At 35.1% G+C, this 22,315-nt stretch overlaps 1 protein-coding gene across 8 annotated transcripts in view; it reads right to left on the bottom strand.

Moving 5' to 3' along the window:
- Window positions 1-22,315, bottom strand: part of ANKHD1 (ankyrin repeat and KH domain containing 1) — a 126,490-nt gene that overhangs the window by 75,735 nt on the left and 28,440 nt on the right. For all 8 annotated transcript variants that reach the window (XM_069104366.1, XM_069104361.1, XM_069104362.1 and 5 more), the window contains exons 2-5: window positions 20,507-20,660; window positions 2,650-2,806; window positions 1,702-1,849; window positions 541-688 (exon numbers count right to left, since the gene is read on the bottom strand). In XM_069104366.1, the coding sequence (XP_068960467.1) occupies window positions 541-688; window positions 1,702-1,849; window positions 2,650-2,806; window positions 20,507-20,660 (607 nt within the window). The remainder of the gene's footprint in view (window positions 1-540; window positions 689-1,701; window positions 1,850-2,649; window positions 2,807-20,506; window positions 20,661-22,315) is intronic.

Below are 22,315 nucleotides of genomic sequence, written 5' to 3'. Positions count from 1 at the left end.
TTAAAATTATTTATCCTCAATAGGGTCTAGCATAGCACTGGACACACAATAAGCACTAAATAAATGTTTATTGCTTTTTTAATTGGTTTCAAGAGAATGATTTTTATAAGGTTAACTCTATTATTTCTATACAAAACTTTAATTTCAAGTAGCCACCGTGGGAACAAGTACAGTTAAATGACAAGGGGCACTAGGTGGCATATGGGTCACCACTACTGTAAAAACGCAAAGGAAACATTTTAGTTATTTAAAAAGCAAGAATAGGGGCAGCTAGGTGTCACAGTGAATAGAGTACCGGCCCTGGAGTCTGGAGGACACTTAACACTTACTAGCTGTGTGACCTTGGGCAAGTTACTTAACCCCAATTGCCCTGCTTTCCCCCCTCCAAAAAGAAAAAAAAACAAGAATATCCTTAAACTGATTTCTGAATTATTAAAATAAAAACTATTAACAAAATCTGGAACTCTACAAAAATAGAATTGTAATAAATATTGATTTGTTTTTTGTCAATTATGCTATATATGCTTTGATAATACATACCTGTTGAAGACTGGGCATTGACATCTGCACAATGAACAAGCAACAGCTTCACAATGTCTACATAGCCTCCACTAGCAGCTGCCATTAGTGGAGTTATGTCTCCTTTATTCCCTCGATCTTCAACATTTGCATGCATAGCAAGCAACACCTTTAAAAAAAAAAAGGCATTCAAAAATAGTCATGTGAGCTCATAACTACTAGAGTTCATACCATTTTTGCTGAATCCATAAAAACTGGGGCAATATTTTTCCTTTAATAAATAAATCCAAGGAATAGAATAAATTATGTTTGTTGGTTTTTAAACTGATTGTCTCTACCTCCTGTCTTCCCATCCTGGAGAAGCCTACACCCTGAGGCCCATACTACTGATTGCCTGATCACTGCCTTGTTCAGACGAACACTTCTTGAGGAACTCTAGTTACAATCATTTCAAACCCTGCTTGCCTCACTCTCTGGACTTCTGCCTGGCACATATAAGTGCTAAAGACTCTATCAATGTCTGCTATTCAAAGCTGTCAAATTCACTCTAACATAGCACTTTTTACCCATAAAAGGAAGCAATCTGTCTTCAGTGTCCATGTTCAATGCTCTTCCCACCAAACTATTTAAAGAGTACAAATGTGTATGTGTAAAAGCTACTATGTGGTTGAGTAGACTTTTTAAGTGGCTAGCTTCTATACTGCTAGGAGAAAATTAAAACAAAATTTATTCTAAATGAAGATAAATTACTCTTATCCTCCAACAGTTTAAAAACTGTACAATCTGGAGTGGCTAGGTGGCACAGTGAATAGTACACAGGCCCTGGAGTCAGGAGGACCTGAGTTCAAATCCAGCCTCAGACATTTAACACTTACTAGCCATATGACCTCAGACAAGTCACAACCCCAATTGCCCTGCGTTCCCCCCTCAAAAAAAAGAACAAAAAAACTGTACACCTTCCTTCCCTCTAAATTCTATATAACATGCTTCTTAACTCTCTTATTTATTCATATGCATTGGGCCTGCATAATATTTGGGTGAGAAGAATATGAATGACTAGCCATATGTAAAAATAACTGATTTCACTAGTATTAATGAAACAAAGCTAGTTCCTCTAGTTATATTTCTTCTTAAAATAAAACATTAAAAAAGAATGCCAAAATCCTCCTAACTTCCACTTACTTGTGCCAATTCATAGTATCCTGCTGAACAGGCCAAACAGAGCAAACTTTCTCCTTCTTCAGTGTGCTCATTCACACTTCTTCCTTCATCTAGCAATTTGCGGACAGCATTCACATCCCCATCTGAGCAAGCTTCTGCCAAACTGCGACTAAAAAACAAAATCAAAGGATAAAGAAATGTTCAATAAATAATTGCTAAAGTCCATAATACTATAATGTGCTAAGGACAAGACAACACTAAACAGTCAAAAATATTTTTTAAAAAGTTTCTAAAACGGGGCTGCTAGGTGGCACAGTGAATAAAGTGCTGGCCCCGGAGTTAGGAGGACCCGAGTTCAGTTCTGGCCTCAGACACTTAACACCCACACAAAAAAACTAGCCGTGTAATCTTGGGCAAGTTACTTAACCCCAACTGCCCTCCAAAAAGCAAAAAAAAAAAAAGTTTCTAAACCTCTGCTACTGAATTATTATAAGCTGTTATATACAAATGGTTCAAAGTTTAAAAAAAGATTCAGTTATTAAAACAAAAAAAACTCCAGACTCTTAAAAACGTTTATTTTAAAACAAAGTAGAAATAGGTGAATTACTTTAATGTGTATTTCTATTTTTCTTCCTACTCAAACAATACAATTCATTCACTAGCTGAAATATCAGTACACATACAGGAGGATCTATTTAGAATCTAAGAGACAAATCAATATAAAACTGCTAACAGCTAGAAAGGTAACTTCCCTTGAAGGAAAGGATGGTACTCTACTCATATTTGTTTCCACCACAGTGCCTAAATAGAGTAAGCACTCAATAAGTTAACAAAGTTAAAATTACAGCAACATTTCAAGCTAAAGCCTACTGGTTCTTCCCAAATAAATAAAATGTTTAAAGGAAACAATTGTTCCTAGAAATCGCACACAAGAAAAACTTTACTACTCTCCAGTTATTAAATACATACTTGTCCACTTGTCCTGCATTATGACTGTTCTCTGCTCTCATTCGTGTCAAAGCAGCAGCAGCTTCATCCAACGCACAGCTGACAGAAGAAGTCAGTCTTCGGAGCACCTCAGGATCTGCGAAGGCTTTACCATCGGCAGTTGACAATTTACCAATTCCTTCAGAGTATGTTCATCAAATGGGTTAGTACGAAAAAAAAAATCACACAAAGATGCACAATTTTAAAATTTCAGCCACATGCATGATTAGTCCCAAATAATTTGTAAACATGCTAGTAAATGACATTCGACAATCTGACTTTATAAAATTTGAAAGTATGACTTACAAACAAAGCAGAATAAAGTTCAAAACAAGACAGCATATTTTAGTCTAAACTACTTGTTTTCAGGTGATTATGTTTAAAAAACTCAAGCTACTGGATTTATTATTTAAACTAAAATTTAGTGATAAATTATGTTAAAAAAGTTGTTTAAGAAAAATAAAATCCTTCACTTTGCAAGTATGTTGAGGGTGGTGTATGTGCAAGGAAGAGTGGAGAGAAATTTTAAAATAAGTACTTGATTTTTCATGGACTTAAGATGCTGACATATAGTCCTCTCAGATACCTAAGCTCACCCTTCTCCATTCAAAAAGAGAGGACACTGAGACTCATAAAATATGAGTTGAGCTGAAATGATTTTAGAATTACCTTTCATTATTTTTGTATTAAGTATGCAATCAGAGACAAATCAAAGAAAAAGAAATTAAGCTTAGTTTTAAAAATTCAAACATTAACTATTGATCATCTAAAGACTAGCAAGCAGGTATGGTTAAACACTATGTTTTGGTATTTAATTTTAAAATTGCAGTGAACAAAATTATACAAGTTGTGATTATATATACTAGCTACTAACTTTAAATATGTACTATAATAGAAGTGGCTTTATAAACTAATGCCAGATAGTATGCCAAGGGTTCCTTATTAGGCAGAATGTTTCTCCTCAAAGATCTTTGTCTTAAAAGGTGGCATAGTTTAATGAGTACTAAACTGAATATCAGCATACAGAAGCTACTAAAAACCCAGCTTTGTCACTAATTTTATATGGCTTCAGGAAAATGGATCTAATACCTTTCTTTGTGTGGTCATCTTTATGATAGGTATCATACTAGTCTTCTACCAAATTTAAACCATCAGAAAACAACATAGGTTATTTGCCAAATGCCTAGTATTTGCACCCCCAAGGATGCACAAAGTTTATAGGAAACCTTTAAACCTTTTCACTCATTCAAATGGATGGCATTCCTTATAAGGTGAAATACAAACATAAAAAGCATTCTTTACATAGAATAGAAAAATCCAAAAGATTTGCAGGATGGGATTCCACTTGGTCAGTCAGTCAAGTAACACATATTAAGTACCTATTATGTACTAAGCACTGGGGATAGAAAAAGAGGCCAAGGTCCAAATGGTCCTACCTTTTAATACCAATCCAATAGGAACTGCTCTGTGGCAATAGGACACAAACTACCAAACTCTCCATCTTTTGGTAAAATGTGATGTGTAAACACCTTCTGGGCTACATGTAGCACCATCTATTCAACACAGACCTCCCTTTTACTTTATCCATCCTGTCTCCTATTTTCTCCCAGCGTTTTCCATGGCACTCAAACCTGGCAAACCAACCTATACTCTCTGACACTGAGAATACTGGTTAACAAATAAACAGGTTATTTTCACTGGAAACGGTCTAACCTAACAGTTTATCTATGGTTCTCCTACTAGTACTACTTTTTGATATTACCTTAAAAAAAAAATCAACTATTACACTATGGTGATGATATTCTTCCATCTTGGGAGATATGAAAAAACAAAACTCTAAACAACTGACATCCAACAATTCCCTAAGTCTGAAAAAAAAAATCTACTCACCATTAAAATGCATATAACATATCACCAATTTAATCCAACCTTCATTTCACAGATCAGGAAAATTAGGCCCAGAGGGGTTATACGTCCTGCTCAAGATCATCCAGACAGTAAATGGCAGAACCAGGACTGTAGTCCAGGCTCCCTAACTCCAAATCTAGTGCTTTTTTCATTGCACCATGAAATCATCACTTCCTATTCTAGACTTTGTATTTGTACTTTACCCCGTATGTTGCCTTGTATTAAACTTGTCCAAATGTTTCGGGACAAATGAGTTAAGTTCCACTAAACTCACAATTAAGTCTTAATCTTCTAGGATGCAACCAGAGACAAATGCAAAGAAAAAGAAATTCAGCTTAAATTTAAAAATTCAAACATTAACTACTGATCATCTAAAGAATAATAAGCAGGTATGGCTAAACACTATGTTCTGATATTTAATTTTAAAATTGCAGTGAACAAAATTAACAAGTTGTGATTATATATACTAGCTACTAACTTTAAGTATGTACTATAATAGATGTCGCTTTATAAACTAATGGGAGATAATATGCCATTGAGTGCCTACTATAAGATTTGAAGGTAGTACATGAAAAATTAAAAAAAAACATACTGAATGGATGACTATAAACCTTAACTATCTATACTATTATCTTCAACATTAGTACTGAAATTCTTGAAATAACAGTAACAGTCTCCAGTGATTAACTGAACCCAATGTTTAAAGACTGCAGAACCAGTTAGCAGGTGGTCACTAAAATTTTCATGTATCCAAACACAGAGGGAAAACTGAAGGCTAAATTGTCCTTGACTAATAAATAATGATGCCAATTTGTTTGATGTATCAGGCAAAAACAATATTCAGTGTACCACTACAAAGTAGGTTTAGAAAGAGTGGCACCTATCTCTATGATCAAATTCCTGGTGACTTACCCATGTTTTATATATAAAAGGAGATAAGAGCAGATTCCACTAAATCCTATGACAGGCCAAACTACCTGAAATTTATTTAGCACACCATGGACTGTATGACTCACATAGGCATTTTTTCTGCTTATTCATAATCTCAAAAGATTCAAATAAGAAATGATACTCTAAATAGGTCCTATGGTAATTAAATGAAATTGACTATATTTTGATAGGAAAAAGCTATTTGATTGCAGACACACAAATTATTTCAAATTAGGGGTATTTCCCAAACCACAACTGCTGTCTTATTGTTTTAAATTAAAATAATTATTTCACAAAAGGTGTTAATTTCTTTACAGAAAAAAAAAAAGAAAATTGATTCAATACAGCTGTGGCAGGTATTTGCTGAGCACTCATGGTTAAAATTTATGATAAACACTAAATTCAATTCAACAAATCCTGATTAAGCACTGACAACATGGAAGACAATGTACTAGGTATTGGGGATACAATGACAATTATAAAACAGTCCCTCACCCTAAAGCAGCTTCCATTCTACTGAGGGTGAAGGGTATGAAGAGAAGGCTTTGTGTAAGAGGTGCCACCTAAAAGTATGAATAAAAGGAAGAAAGACTAGGGGATGCAGTATAAAGGAAAACAAATCACTACATAGTTTTAAAGTACCTATTATGTGCTAGGTGCTGGAGATACAAAAAAAAAAGGAACTAATTCCTAACTTCAGGGATTACATTCCAATGGAGGAGAAAAGTACATACATATAAAATAAATATGAATACAAAGTAGTTTGGGAGAAAGGGTACCACCACTGGGGGAGGGGGAGATCAAGAAAGGCTTCAACAGAAGGTGTTACTTGAGCTGGATCTTGAAATAGAGATTCTATGAGACAGAAAAAAAAGAGCAAGTATATTAAAGACATGGGAAACTGCTTGTGCAAAAGCATGGAGATAGGAGATGAAGCATCATATGTGTAGAAGACAGAAGGGCCAGTATGGCTGCTCACAGTGTGTGGCATGGAGTAAAATATACAATGAGGCTAGAAAGACAGGCTGGAGCCAGGTTAAGGGCTTTAAAATTTAAACAAAAAGAGTTTATGTTTGACCATAGAGGCAGTAGGAAGCCACAGGAATTTGAGGTTTTGAGGGGTGACAGATTTGTGCTTAAGGAAAATTACTTTGGGGGTGGCCAGGTAGCACAGCGAGTAAGAGCACCGGCTCCAGTGTCAGGATGACCTGGATCAAATCCGGGCTCAGATACTCAGCACCACGCCCAGAAATAACCCGCTGTGTATCGTTGAGCAAGTTACTTACTTAACCCCGATTGCTTAAAAAAAAAGGAAAATTACTTTGATGGCTGGGTACAGGGTAAGACCAAGCAGAAAGAACCTTCTTGAAGCAAGAAAACCAATTAGGTCATTCTAATTTAGCCAAGAGGTTATGAGGGCCAGAACCAAGGTGCTGGCTGTATAAATATGGAAAAACAAGTGGATATGAGAAATGTTTTGGAGAAAGCTCATGACAATTTCTCAGAAAGTAGGAGTTAAAGCCTTCTGATGAGATGAGAGATGCTATAGGTGGAGAAAGGGAGGTTTGGAACAGTTGCAACAGGATGCATTATAGAAAGTAAGGGAAAAATAAAAAGGATTGCCTTATAGCAGTGAGAGTCAGTTGAATTAACGTGACAAATTTATAATTAGCACAGTTACTTAACTTTGTCCAGCAGCATTCCAAAGTAATCAAGTAGGAACAGAAAAAACAGATGCTAAGTTGGGATTTGGTAGGGCAAAACAGGAAAGAGCGCAAGGTAGATGACAGTGTATAAATAAGCCAGATAATCACAGAATCAAAACTGTGAAGTAAAGTGAGGCCAGATAGAAGTTTTGAACTTGGGAAAACACAAAGTCATAGTTAGGACCAAGTATACATTGAGGAGGACTGAGGCAGAGGGGTAGTGTAAGGGACAGGAAATTAGAATTTCAGAGCTCTGGATCATGGAGCAGTTACAGGTGATAGACAGATGGTCTGAACATTCAATCCCAATGGGTGGCTAAGACAGAGTGAAGATGTAGGTTATAGACACTGACTAGACTGATGAACTGGGAGGCTGAAGTGTTCAAGAGAATATGAAAGTTCTTTAAGTATGAGGGCAAGGGCTAAGGTGAGTAGGAAGAATATGAATCAGGTGATGAACTCCTTGAGAGTGAGTGAGAATGATCTAGAGTAGATATTCTTAATCTGTTTAGTGTCATGGACCCTTCTGGCAGTCTAAAGAAGCCTACAGACCCCTTCTCAGAATATTTGAAATTTACTCTTACTCATCCTAGCTCAGTGAATCCAGAGGCATGAGAAAAAGTGTATCTAGAAGAATGGTGAACAGGAATAAAGTATCTTCTGGAGAGAGCCAGATTTTCCTGAGTACAAGGAAATGGAAAGATGAAGAAATAAAGGAGATCCACGATGAAACAAAATCTGTTAATAACAGAAGGGAGGTTCAGAGGGTTCAAAAGAACAGAAGGACAGAGGAGGAAAAGTGTAGATAAGTAGGCCAAAGGTTGACAACAATATGGGGAGAAGCATGAAAAAGAAATATTTTTTTTCTGAATCACAGGAACAGGGGGGACCAGGCCTAGGCAGTTCATCCACCACAAAATGAGGAAAAGATACAAAGGTCCTGTGATGTTTGAGCACAGAGTAGTACAGGGCAGTGGGTTTAAGTTTTCCTGGCTAGTTATTCCAAAACAGAGAGAAATAGAGTAGAAATGAGATGAGAGTACAGATGGAGCAGAGTTCAATATACGCACTTAAGTCAATGAAAAAATGTTCTAGTCTCCCAATGAAGCTGAATCTATGCTTCAAAACTATCATTTAGCACCACCTCCAAGAAAGTGGGGAATGAGGCCCACCAAAGCAGACATGAAACAACTCAGAGACTTCATAATCACAGGCCCTCAGGTACCTTAGGTTTCCTGAGACACAAGATCTGTGACATGCATGAATCTCTTTTGAAGGAGTCCTTTTAGTATCTCATATACCTTGAAGGTTTGGCAGCTTTGAATTATATTAATCCCCTTTGATAACTGTTCTCAGGTTCCCTATGGACCAGAATCTCTTATAGTTCTGAGACCCCAGCAGTGGCAGATGAGGAGGCTCCTGAATGTTAGGCTAAATTTGCATAGCATTCTCCACAGATAAATGGTCAAATGATATGAATGAGCAGTTCTCAAAAGCAGAAATGAAAGCTATTAACCATATGGGAAAAAAAATTCTCTACATTACTAATAAAAAGAACTAAGTACATAAAATTTTGAAGTAAAAAATAAATTTACTTTGAAACAAAAAAATTTACATCCTACTGGATTTTATTTGCTTTGTAGATTAAAAAAAAATAGCACATCAACTGATGAAGCTTGGTCCTTTGTAGTATTCTTAAATTCTAGTTTTTCTACTGTTAAAACAACTCTGATCTTCTACCTAAAGTAGCCAGGCATGTTAATGCCCTGTTGTATAGACAAGCAAATCAGCTTTGAAAATAACATTCTGAATTTTATTATACCATTAAAGAGAAAAGCAAGCTGTGTATAACACAGACTCACAGCTTCACATACAATCTTCTTTTTCTATTCTATGTTGTATATGGAAATAAGCATCTTTGGTGTTTGTTAAGTCCAGAATTCTTTACAAGGAATTTTTAAAAACCAAATGCACTGTTGTCCATGGAGTTGTGAATTAGTTGTCATTCTGGAATGCAATTTGGAATTATACTCAAAGTCATTATAAACTATGAGTGCCTTGTGGCCTGGCAATAGGCCTATATCTATTTCTATATATCTATATGAGATCAAATAAAGAGGAAAAGTATCTATGTGTATGGAAATATTCACAGTAACACTTTGGTATACTAGAGTATACCAAAGAACAGAAAACTAAGGAGGTGCTTCTTAGGTGGGAAATAGCTGAACAAATTATGGTTTATGAATGTGACAGAATATTGCTGAGAAATAATAAAGAATGGGAGAGATTCAGATAAATCTGTTAGAACTTACATAAGCTTATGAAATGATCAGAAACAGTAAGTCTGGGGCAGTTAGGTGGCGCAATGAATACAGCACTGGCCCTGGAGTCAGGAGGACCTGAGTTCAAATCCAGCCTCAGACACTTAACACAAAAAACTAGCTGTGTGACCTTAGGCAAGTCACTTAACCTCAATTGCCCTACCTTCCCCCTCCAAAAAGCAAAAAACAAACAAACAAATAAAAAACCAGTAAGGCAATTTATATAATGACTATGATACTATAAAAGAAATAAACTTTGAAAGACTTAGGAATTCTGATCAATGCCATAACCTACCATAATTACAGAAGACTGATGATGAAACATTCTTCTTATCCACTGTCAGAGAGATAATGACACATATTTTCAGACATTGTCAATGTCTGCCTTTATTTTGCTTGACTATGCTTATTTGTTTCAAGGGAGGGCTTTATTTTGTTTTTTAGGCAGAGGAAGGGTGGGATAGTGATAATGATGCCAAAAAAAGAAAGCAAAGAGAATCAATTAAACATTTAAGAAACACAAAAGAAAACAGAAAGACTAAAAAAAGAATAGAATGAAGTTTAGGGGGAGACAGACAAGTACATCAGCTTTGGAATTAATTTGCTAAACTTATTACATACTTTTTAAAAAACTCAAGGTATACCTAATAGAGATCTGTGGTTTTATATGCAATCTTTTTCTTCACATGTATGGGAATATTCATTTGTTGATGTGCAGCAAAAATTCATAAAAAAATTAAAAGTTAAAAAAAACAACAACACTCAGCACCAGCCTTTTAGCCTCATCCCAAGATAGAGGAGCAAGACACATTCAGAAGATTTCCTACACACATGGAGCTCACCTCCCAATCTGCATGAAGCAACACAGGACCCCCAGTACTTCTGAATCTTGAGTCTCAGGATCAGTATGGATATGAGGCCCCCTTGGAACAAATCCTCTACATCCCCAGTGACCTAAGGATTGGGGTCTGTGATGAATGTGAGCTCCCTTCAGCCTGAGTCCTGCATAAGCCTTCTCAATAACAAATACCAATACCCCTCTTCTTTGAGTCACATAGTTTTTTTTTTTTTACTACTTTTATGTATTTATCATAGACAAATGCACATTATACTTACATATGTATGTATGCTTGTGTGTATACAATATGCATATTATATATTACCTTCCAAATGGATGGAATACACACACATACATCTTTTATATATTTATCCTATTTTCTACTGTTATAAGCTCCTGCAAGGACAGTATCTTATTTCATGATCACACCTCCATCACCTAGCTCCATAAAAGTAGGCAATTGAGAGAGCCCTAAAGTATTTTTTATTTAGTCATCTATGAAAAGGCTTTGCTTGAGGCTTTTCCTACTTCTGTCCTACTGCCATGTTCTTTCTTTACCAAAATTAACTAATGTGCTTGATGTTTTGGAAACACTTGATCTACTATTCAAACTTGGATTTCCAACTCGTGTACATATCCAAAACAATTCCATTTGACCTTTCATCTCTAAAACTGCCCTTAGCATAAACATTAGACTTAGCCATCTCATTTATTGTCTTTTATCTACACTTGTTTATAATGGCTTCATTACTTTCAAAGGAACTGATATATTGCTTGCACACAGAACTTGTTGTCTCTGACTGACAAAAACTAGCTGGCTGATCAAAATGGTGCACAGCAGGCACCTCAAAAAATGTCTGTTGAATGAATATAGTTTTGATTTTAAATATTAAATTTCCATTTGTCTTCAATAAAACTTATCCACTGTACCCACAAAGTTATTTTGTGTCACCTATAACTAACTAGTCATTTTTCATCTGTCACTTTTATCTAATTAATGTGGTCCTCTCAAATTACCTAAGAATTGTCAAGACAAGAAATTTCTATAAAATGATTTTTCTTCCAATAGCCTTTGCCTTGCTACTTCTTCAAAATCCCTCTCATCATCACCAAACTCTTTTCTTACAGTAAAAAAGGGACAATTTTGGAGAATTAGTTGATATTTTATTTCCCTGATAGTCCTCTGATGCCTCAGCATGATTTGGAGGTGACTGGATATTTAGAGAATATGCCAGGAGAGTGTGAACTCTATCTCTATCAAACTAGAAAGGCTCCAAGTATAATCCCAGTAATGAACTACATCGAGAGATTAGCCAAATATAAAGATGTTCATCACAAGTAGGCTGGCACTACATGACAGGAATTATTTGGCTATGGCAACCCAGGAAACAAATTAAAATAAAGAAATGAACCTTCAATCCTATGCAATCCCTGTTCACTCTACAGTGCTGTGGCAGAAAAGAAGGCAGAGAATGCTAAGATTCAAATAGCTTTCGATTCACCTAAAAAAATTTAACTCTAAGTAACCTAATATGAGTCTATTCAATGACTTAATGAATTAAATGAGATACTACTGGAAGAGCTGAACAACATCAATATTCATATGTTTAGAATATCAATATTGACATTCTTACTACAAATGAAAGAAGAGATAAGGAAGAAGAAGCTAAAAAGGAAGGATGGCTCACTAGGTCTTGGAAAAGCAAATAAAGCAGCTGGCAGAGTAGGCTTCATCATGCATACAAAGGCAATAAACATCATTCATGGAATATGGTTATTTCACTATGCAGTGCACGTGATGAACATAAGCAACAATGACCATTATAAAAATGGTTGAAGCTTATATGCAAACTGTTGAGAAGGCAGAGTAAAAGAGAAATAAAACAAAAATGTGCCAAGATCCACCAGATCAAGTTAGAATATATCTTCAAACTTAGATAACATGAATGCAAAGATGACCAGAGCGAAGGAGTATAGTTTGAGATTATGAAATCAAAGAGGCCAAGCAGGTGAACTCAGAAGCCTGGTGCCCATACTATACTGAATGCTTTCTTCCAGACATGGCAAACACTGAGTAATATGACACACAAAAAAAGAAATTGACCATATTTTAATATACAGAAAAAGACTGGTTGCTTGCTCACTGATAAATTACTGAATTATTTCAACTGAACTATGTATAATCAGATTATCAACTAAAGCAAATGTGAAAAACAATAATAAATTTTGAAGTTCAAAAATGAAAAGAGACTATGCAATTACAACAGTTCAAATTTGGTCTATTCAAAGCAGGTGGTGATTTTTTTTTTTAAATGGTTAATAAAAAAGGTAAAACCTCAGATTTACTGCCACCTTTTCTTACAGAAATGTAGAACAGTAATCACAAAGGTGACCAAAAGAACCAAACAGCCTCTGTAACCAACAACTGACCTCACTGCCAAGCAGAAAGATTTGTAAAGACTAGAGTGTGCTAATTTAGAACATAAATTAGTAAAGATTCACTACAGCAGAAGTTCATAGAAGACTATGAACAGTATCACCTCACAAAACAAGGAAAAGTAATGAAGTAAAAAATAAATCTGCAGAAAGTTTGGTGTGAACCAGATTATCTCAGAAGCTCCTAAATAAAATTAAAGGGAGGATAACAGAAAGAAAATGGAAAAATCTGTTCACATTGTGGGCAGGAGAATCATCACCTTTGAAAATAACGACTTATGGGGCGGCTAGGTGGGGCAGTGAGTAAAGTGCTGGCCCTGGAATCAGGAGGACCTGGGTTCAGATCTGGCCTCAGACACTTAACACACACCAAAAAACTAGCCATGTAACATTGGGCAAGTTACTTAACCCCTATTGCCCTCCGAAAGGCCAAAAAAAAAAAAAAAAGATGACTTACTAAACACTTAAGAAAATGGAAATAACATTTAGATAAAGTAATTAAAGTAGATAGACTAGACTAAGTATGAATCAAATCTCTGTTGTATGAAACATAATTTTGAAGGCATTGGGGAATCAATTTTCAAGACCTCAAAAGAAGAAAATACCAAATGACTGGGGCAGGGGGGAGGGGAGAATGTCTATATTATTAGTCATAAAAGGTAAATGAGGATGTCAGTAACTATTGATCCATAGGTATATTTTCTAATCTCCAGAAGATCTTTAAAAGAATGATCTACACATATGTTAATGGTATCCTTGAGGCAAATATGAGAAGAGAATAAATATACTTTCACAAACCATTTTCTGTAGCAGACTATATCTTCACAGTCACATAATTGATGAAAAAGTATAGAAAACAAGATCCCATGGTGTTTATGATTTTTTTTTAAAAAGTGTTTGCACCTGTAAGGCAAAATGCATTCAATGTCTTCCTCCAACAAAGTATCTTCCACATAGCTAGGTAGCATTTTGGATACAATATTGGGCCCTGAGGCAGGAAAATCCGAGTTCAAAGCTAGCCTCAGCCACTGACTATCTGTGTAACCCCCCTTGGCAAGTCACTTAACAGGCTTGTCTCAGTTTCCTCAACAGTAAAATGGGGATAATATATAGCACCTTATTCACAGGATTTTTGTGAAGATCAAATGAGATATTTTGCAAAGCTAATTTAGTAACAAAAGTTAGTTTCCTTCCTTTCTTTCCATTCATAGGCTAAAAGGCAGTTTGGCAAGTAGATAGAGTACTGGACTTTGAGCTTGAAAAACATGGGGTCAAATTCAGCCTGTGACACTTACTAGCTTTGACGCCACAGACAATTCAACAAGCTCTCAGACTAAACTTGGGAATAATAATAGATTTACGGCTGCAACTTTCAGGGTTGTTGTCAGACTCAAGTAAGATTATGTATATAAAATACATTTAAATCAAACTATCGTAGATCACTTTTTGATATAAGATTCCTTGGTAGGTATAACCAGAGGCAATTTTGTTCAATGACCATTTATCCTATTAAGTGAGGCACATAACAAGGGGATACATGCTCACTAAAGATGTTTTTCACTATCAGAGAGGATATTCTTCACTATTTTCAATGCTGTGGTCCTGCAGATTCTACTATTTGTACAAAACTCTGTTATACCAGGGCCCAAAATACTAGTACAGATAGTCTTCAACAAAATCCATAAGATGAAGAGATGGGCCTAATAATCTATTCAGAAATGGCCAAGGGATGAAAAAATACCTATTGTCCAGACATGCAATTAGATGAACAAACATTAAGTCAGTTCATTAGTACATCTCTTAGAAAGGCACTGCAAATGGACAATGAGTTGGGTCCAGAACTGAACAAAAAGAAAAGAACAGAACAGATTACATTTGGAAGAAATACACAGTGCTTTCTTTCAATGCACTCAAGATGCTCCTTGACCAAAAATTAAATAAAACAAACATCTCTTTTTCTCTACGATGTTGTATGGCTGCAAATCAGGTAAAACCAGGGTCACTTGTACACAAGTAGTAGTGTAAAAGGTCATCCAGGAAATGTACGATGAGAAAGGAAGGTGGGATGGTCATGTATCAAGATCAAGGAATAAAAGATGGATGGCCCATAGTACCCAGAATACGCTGAAGACCTAGAGGGAAGGCCTCTTTGCCTCCACACTGGGTAGATCCTCTCAGCAGAATTTATTTCCATAAATAACATGGACAAGAACTGAACAGGATGAGAAGGCATGGATGGGTTGTAATCTGCATCCTTCAATAAAATACCCACATCAATAAGATCCATTGAAGTAATGAAGTATTAATAGTTGGCATTCTAAATATTGGTGCTAACTGCCTCAGCAATGACATTTTTCAACATTTTATCTTTTCTGCATCTAAGCTCAGTATCTGCCACAATTTTAAAAGCAGGTATTGCTAAACTTTAATTTTCAAGACTGTTTTCATTATCAAATGATTCTGCCTATGTGGAGAAGAGTGTCTTGAATAAAGTATAACTCTTCATGAATTTTAAAAATTATTTATATTTCAAAATATAAGGTTATATTATTCTTAAATAAAATCTAAGCTGAAAGGCTACATCTAACTATCCATAAGATTCTTTAAGTAGATAACAAATATTTTATTATCAAAACTTTTCAAATGGAAGAAGATATGGGACTAGATAGATAACCTCTGAGATTCTTTTCAGCTCTAGATCTATAATCCTATGAATTTTTGAAGTGGATTTTACAATAACATAATTGTTTGAATGTAGAGTTAAGATGTCTCTTTTCATGGTGCCTGCTGACATACTTCAATACTTCAAAAGATGCATGATTCTATTAGTGTGGGTGGAATTCCCTCTGCCTATGCATATTGCAACCCCTCCATACCTTAATAGACTGTTTCATGAATTGCTGTAGCCAAAAAATTCATCACCTGGTGTCCAACCTTCTGGTGATGAGCCTCTTCGAACTTAGCTAGGTTGGTCCATGGATGACAGATATAGAGTCCATTCAAAGGGCCCATACTTGAAGCCTTTCCAGCTTGGTAGGACCTGCCGGAGCTTGCGCTCTGCTAGCATAACCTTCAAGAACCCAGGGTCACCTGTAGGCCACAATGAGGCATCGAAGTAGGACTTTAGTGGAGACCTGCTGACAAAAGTGACATACTTATGACACGTTCCTATATGGCTAATAAAAAACTCCCCAAGATTCTGCTTAACATCCTGAATAAGAAACAAATCAACACACAAGTGAGCATGTTACTAAATGATCTCATGAGTTCTGATCTTTGCATCAAAATAGGCCAGCAGCCCCTCTCACTAAAAGGTGAATTATTCAGGTATTTTTCTGAGACTATGAGCCAAGTAGGAAAAGCACAAGGTTTTTGGTTTTCTGGATTCAGTCTGAGATGAATTAGATCCCCATTTCCACCTTAGAGAAGACCTGAAACACGAGGGTCAACTCCAAAGCTGATCTAGCTTCCTAGAAACCTTCCAGACAGGTATAAATGCTCCCGAAAATTGTAACAGTCTGTCCCTAGTCTAGACCTCCATCGCTGGAGTTCAGCCAAAACCTGATCTACCTTCCTGGAGAGGCTGTATAAACGCTGCCCCCCCCGCCCCACAAGTAAATAAAACCAAGTGGTTATCTGTCAAAGGGAAGGCAAGTATCTCCAAGCACAAAATTTCATGCAAAGTCACCTACTTCTCAAGAGGATTCAGCATCAACTTGACAAGATAAAAACTTGGGCATAACTAGGTCAGAAACATTTTCCTGCATTATCCATAATGATGCGTATGCTCACAACAATTCTATTGTTTAGATTTACTCCATGAGATAGTCTTTTGGTGAAAATGCCTTGTTATAGAGGCCTTTTTAAAACCTCAGTAATTAAATCTATTTTAAATAGAATTCAATAATGATCTTCACGTTAAAATTTGTTCTGTAAGGAATATATTTAAACACACCAGCAGACAAAATGGAAAGCACTAATCATAACTGTTTTCTATATTGGAGTCACCATTTTGATGGTTTCCATCACTTTGAATAAGTTTGTCTTTACTTTTGATGGGGTACAACTGCTAGATTTATTAATACTAATAATTTTTAGCTAGATCCCATCTCATAGTCAGTGTTTCAAAATCACTCTATAAAAAGATGAAGTTTTCTGTGCCTCACATTTATCCTCAACTAAAGCGACAAAGCAGGAATTAAGCTATTTCACTTACAGTTTTAGCCCATTTGTTGTAATAGATCTAAAGTAAATAGTCACCACAAAATCTTTTCTAATTTACATTTTTTTAACTAAGCCCCAAACTACAAGTATGGTAATCAAATTAAAATGCTCTATTCAGACTAGTTTTAAAGATCCAATTTAGAGCCATCCTCTAATTCGTCAGAGAAACCACAATCAGAAAATCATTCTTGCTACAATCTTGCCTGTGCTTTTTCATAATAATATAGTTAATACATAAATGAGATCCCAAACAAATGCACGTTTTACTACTGACTCATTTCCTATAATCTTATGAAAATACCTCTAAATTTTTCCCCTTTATACCTTACTTACACTTCATCATTATTTGGCCAAGCCAAGAACTGTGCTATATATCAGCATTTTGATGTTTATAAAGTCCCTTTTTCACAAGGACCCTGTGCAGCAAATCATACAAGTATCACCACTATTTGAAAGAAGAAGGGACTGAAACACAAAAGGGTTAAGCTACCTGCTCAATCACACAGCTATTAAATTTTGGAGCTGAGATTTGAACTCAGTTCTCCAACAAGTCTAGTATTTTTCCCACTATATCATCCTATATTGGAAAACCAAGGATTTTTCCTTTTCCATTAGGTTTCTCTGACAAATAATATTTTACAATACATAATAACCAAAACCTAATGTCAAGTTGTAAATATAGTATTTTTCAGTGAATTGTCTATTTAAAAAAAGTTGTTCCTATGTAACTGCCTGCTATAATGACATTTTACCTAACAGCTTTTTTTTCATGGAACTAAAGACATTAGGTAAGGTATACCTAGAGCATTAATCATGTTCTAGAGACTCTCAGAAAGAGATAAGCAGCTATAAAATTTCCTTCTGTTATACATCATATTCTTTCTTTTAAAAAAAAGTAAAATAAAATATATAAATGAGACCATTATGTGTATAGGGCATAAAAGACTTTAATTTTTACTTGAATAGGTAACCTCTAAAGAAAGCTTGTCTTTTAACTTGATGGAAGATTCTTATAGAAAATAATCAAGGAGAGTTGTTAAAATACAATTAAAAACTGATAAGTGTGCATTGTCTTTAAGAAGCAGGCTTCCTTGGGGCAGCTAGGTGGCTCAGTGAATAAAGGCACCAGCCCTGGATTCAGGAGGACTCAAGTTCAAATTCAGCCTCAGATACTTAACACAAAAACTAGCCGTGTGACCTTGGGCAAGTCACTTAACCCCAATTGCCCTACCTTCTCCCCTTCAAAAAGAAAAAAAAAGCAAGCTTCCTATATTTAATACATTTTTCTTTTTACCTTACCTCATTTTTTAAGGGTTCTGGGGCTTTTTGGTAGTTTTACAAAGCCCTTTGTATCTTTTTTATGGTTTATAATCAACTTGACATTAATAAAAGGAATTATACTTGCTTTATAACTATATGCATTTGAAAAAAATTAATTTTAACATAAATGACATAAATATCAATTTGTTGGAAATCTCTCTCTGGATCTAAATAAGCTTTCATCATTTGTCCATCCATTTCTGTACAACTTTCATCTTATCCCATCATTATTAGCATGTAATCTGTTCTTCTGGTGCTGATTTTTATACTCTATATTATTTCGTTAAGGTCTTTCTAGATTTCTTTATATTCCTCACAGTAACTATCTTACTGTGTTGTGCTTGTTTTATAAAGTTGTATTATTCTATTACATTAACATAACAATGTATTCAGATATTTACATGTTCCTATTATTTTTGCTATTGTTCTGTTGAGTCTCAACCCTTTGCGGCCTCATTTGGGGTTTTCTTGGCAGATACTGGAGTAGGTTGTCATTCCTTTTCCAACTCATTTTATAGATGAGGAAACTAAGGCAACCAGGGAGAAGTGGCTTGTCCAGGGTCATACAGCTAGTAAGTGTTTGAGGTCATATGTGAACTCACAAAGATATAAGTTTTTCTGACTCCAGACCCAGCACTCTATCCACTGAGCTACCTAGCTGCCCAATTACTATTACACACACACACACACACACACACACAGTTTTTTCACACTGACAAAGTACTGAGATAAATATATTTTAGCAGATACTTTTTTTTTCTTTTTTAAAAGAACATTCTATGGCTACATTCCTGGCAGTGGGATGGATTACTGTTATTTTTTGTAATGTTTGTGGAGTGCTGCTAGATTGCTTGTTAAAAAAAAAAATCTCAGGTTATGATTTTATCCAAAAGTATGAGTGTACTTATTCCCTATAATGCCAGCAATTAATTTTATTTCTTCAAAAAATAATTTAATTTGCATGAGGTGATGCTTCAAGGCTGTTTGAATTTTCATTTCTTTATTGTCAAAGATGATATTTTTTAAAAAGGACTACTTATTCCTCACTTATAAATTTATACTTCTATCCTTTGATCAAGTATGCACTGGAGACTAGGTCTTGCCTTTGACTACTTCATATATTTCCTTCTGAAAACTGAGAAGTTTTTGTTATGTATTTTTCATACAATGTTATTTTCCATCACACGGAATGGTTTTCTTTTTATGTAATCAAGACCATTTATCGTGTCCTCAATAATTTCTTCCATTTAATAGATACTTACCTTCCCTCCAGAAGTGATATAGATATGCTATTCTATTTTCTTCTATTTTTGTTACAGGTTTTAAAACAAAGAGTCTATAAGCCATGTAGATTTTACTCTGCTATATGTAAGCTATGAGACTAAATCTATTTTCTGTCAGGCTGCTAATCAGTTTTCTCAATACTTATTAAAAGATTAATCCTTTTCCCATCTTTTATTTTACATAGGTTGATCAAACATTCGTCTTTTGTATATTTTGATCCCATGCCTGAAATCTCTATTCTGTTTCATGGGTTTGTCTGTCTCTCCCTTTTTTAAACCAAGTATCAGAGGATTTAGATATTTGTTTCGTAATGTTTTAAAGTCAGAAGATACAAGTCTACTCTTGTTGACTTTTACTTCAAACTCTGTGTTCCTAGATATCCTTGTCTATTTTTTTTCATATTTTTATGCTTACTTAGCATCACTTATAGAGCTATTAAAATTTGTTTTATTTTATGTTAATTTATTCTAAGGTAAATACAATTTATCATAATTATACATGGATACATATGGGATTCTATAAATCAAAATCAAGGATTCACAAATTTAATTAATTCACATTTTGTCTTCCACGTTATTTTTATTTTATGAACTGTTGATAGGAAAGTAGTTTGCAATTAGTATAATAGCACTTTATACTATTACTGAAAAAAGGTAAACCCAGTAGTCACTAATTGAAATTTGAGGTATTGAAGTTTCATAATACCTTTCATTTTTTAAACTTGGAACTTTCTATGTTCAAGTTAACAAATCTGAACATATTCTTAATGACTGAAAAAGTTTACTCAATTCTATATAGATAGCTAACAGTTTATATGTACATAAAGTGAAAAAATACTTGGCAAGGATAACATAAGAATGCAAATAAAGTACCTGCTGCTTCCAACAATGCTTCTAATCTTGCTTGCGTCTCTGGATCCACTGTGCGTAAATCTGTCCCTTCTGCTGCACTCGATAAGAATAACTCTGATGTTGTTTTAAGCACTGGGTTATCCAGATCTTCTTGGTCCAAAATAAATGACTCAACCTGTTTGAGAATTAAAGTGAGCTACATTAAACAGATTTTACAAAAGCTAGTGTCTCTCTAAAATTATTGTCTGGTAAATTTCCCTGTTAAACTTGTGTTTAAAAGAAGTGTGTGTTTGTGTCTATATATGAGAGAGAGAGACAGTGACACAGAGAGAGAGAGAGAGAGAGAGAGAGAGAGAGAGAGAGAAATGGTATACTACAGACTCATGGGGATAGTAATAAAACTTTGAGATAACACCAAATTCATTTTAATTTGTCTTCAGTTAGAGGTTATATGTAATATATATGTAATTATAAATAAATATGCAATTCCCCCATACAAAGTCAGAGAGATCCCCTATAAATTATCCAGGAACGCTTGAGGCTGGGGTGTCCATGTATCCCAGGTTAAAAGCTCCTTGTCTAAGGTCTTTTTAGACATGACATCATTATACTTAAGGAAATTTAACAAACAAACCTCACAGATTTGTAAATTGTAATAAATTCAATGGGCATTTTCTTCAAGAAAAATGTAAATCAATAAGAAATTAAGTCACTAGTTGAATGTTATCAAGTAATTTGATTACTTCTATAAATCGAGGAAACAAGCACATTTATTTTAATATAAAAACCACTGTTCTATTTTAATAGATTATATTAAGCTGTACTACTTATGTATACAAGTTATACATCACAGATTTTATAATCTATTCTGTTTCAGATCATTGGTATAAAAAAGGTCAATAAAGAGAAAGCAATTGGAAGCACCTTAAAGTACCAACTTTCCCTAAAACAGCAAAGCTATCTGATATTTCCCTTATTGCCTGGTAAAACTGGTTTGGTGCTGGTAAGATTTGATTTTAATTCCTTCCTTTTTATAAGATTTAATAATAGAATGTCTAGTACAAAGTCAAGTGTCATATACATTCTCCAGATGTATCATACTATGCAAAATAAAGCAATAAAAACCACAGGACTTATGGAGAAAATGAGTTAGAGGCACAATGCTCAAAAATGTCTTCAATGACAGTTTAAAAAAAAAGATAAGAACCTAATAACAGCAGCACAGTTTTACACCATTAAATAGTTAGGAAATACATAATGGCAAAGTCCATCTACAACCCTGGATTGCTGCTCTGCCTAACTCCTCATATACCCCTCCCCAAGAAAGTTGGGCAAGTAGCAACTCTGACCCTAGGTCCAGGGGAAGGGGGAGAGGGATCTGGATCAGCCCTCCTCTGCCCACAGTTCTAATTGGACCAGAAGTTTTCAGGGCATTTTCTCAAGCTGTCTCCCATGCCTGGAATGCTCTCCCTCTTCCACACCAACTACTGATCTCCCTCATATGTACCAACTAAAATCTCACCTTCTATAAGAAGTCTTCCTTAACACTTCTTAATTCCAGTGCTTTCCCTCCCTTAATTATTTCCTACTTATCCTATATGTAGCTTGCTTTGTATATATTTGTTTGCATGCTATCTTCTCCATTAGATTGTGAGTTCCTTCAGAGTCAGAACTGTCTTTTGTTTCTTTTTTGTATCCCCAACACTTTTTGTTTTGTTTTGTTTTTTGCTTTTTGGAGGACAATTAGGGTTAAGTGACTTGCCCAAGGTCACATGGCTAGTAAGTGTTAAGTGTCTGAGGCCGGATTTGAACTCAGGTCCTCCTGACTTC

Source organism: Petaurus breviceps, unplaced genomic scaffold (genome assembly GCF_028583685.1).
Source record: "Petaurus breviceps papuanus isolate PSGF00001 unplaced genomic scaffold, PetGlider_PUasm1.0 685, whole genome shotgun sequence".
Lineage (NCBI taxonomy): Eukaryota > Metazoa > Chordata > Mammalia > Diprotodontia > Petauridae > Petaurus > Petaurus breviceps.
This window is presented reverse-complemented; position numbering and strand designations above follow the sequence as displayed.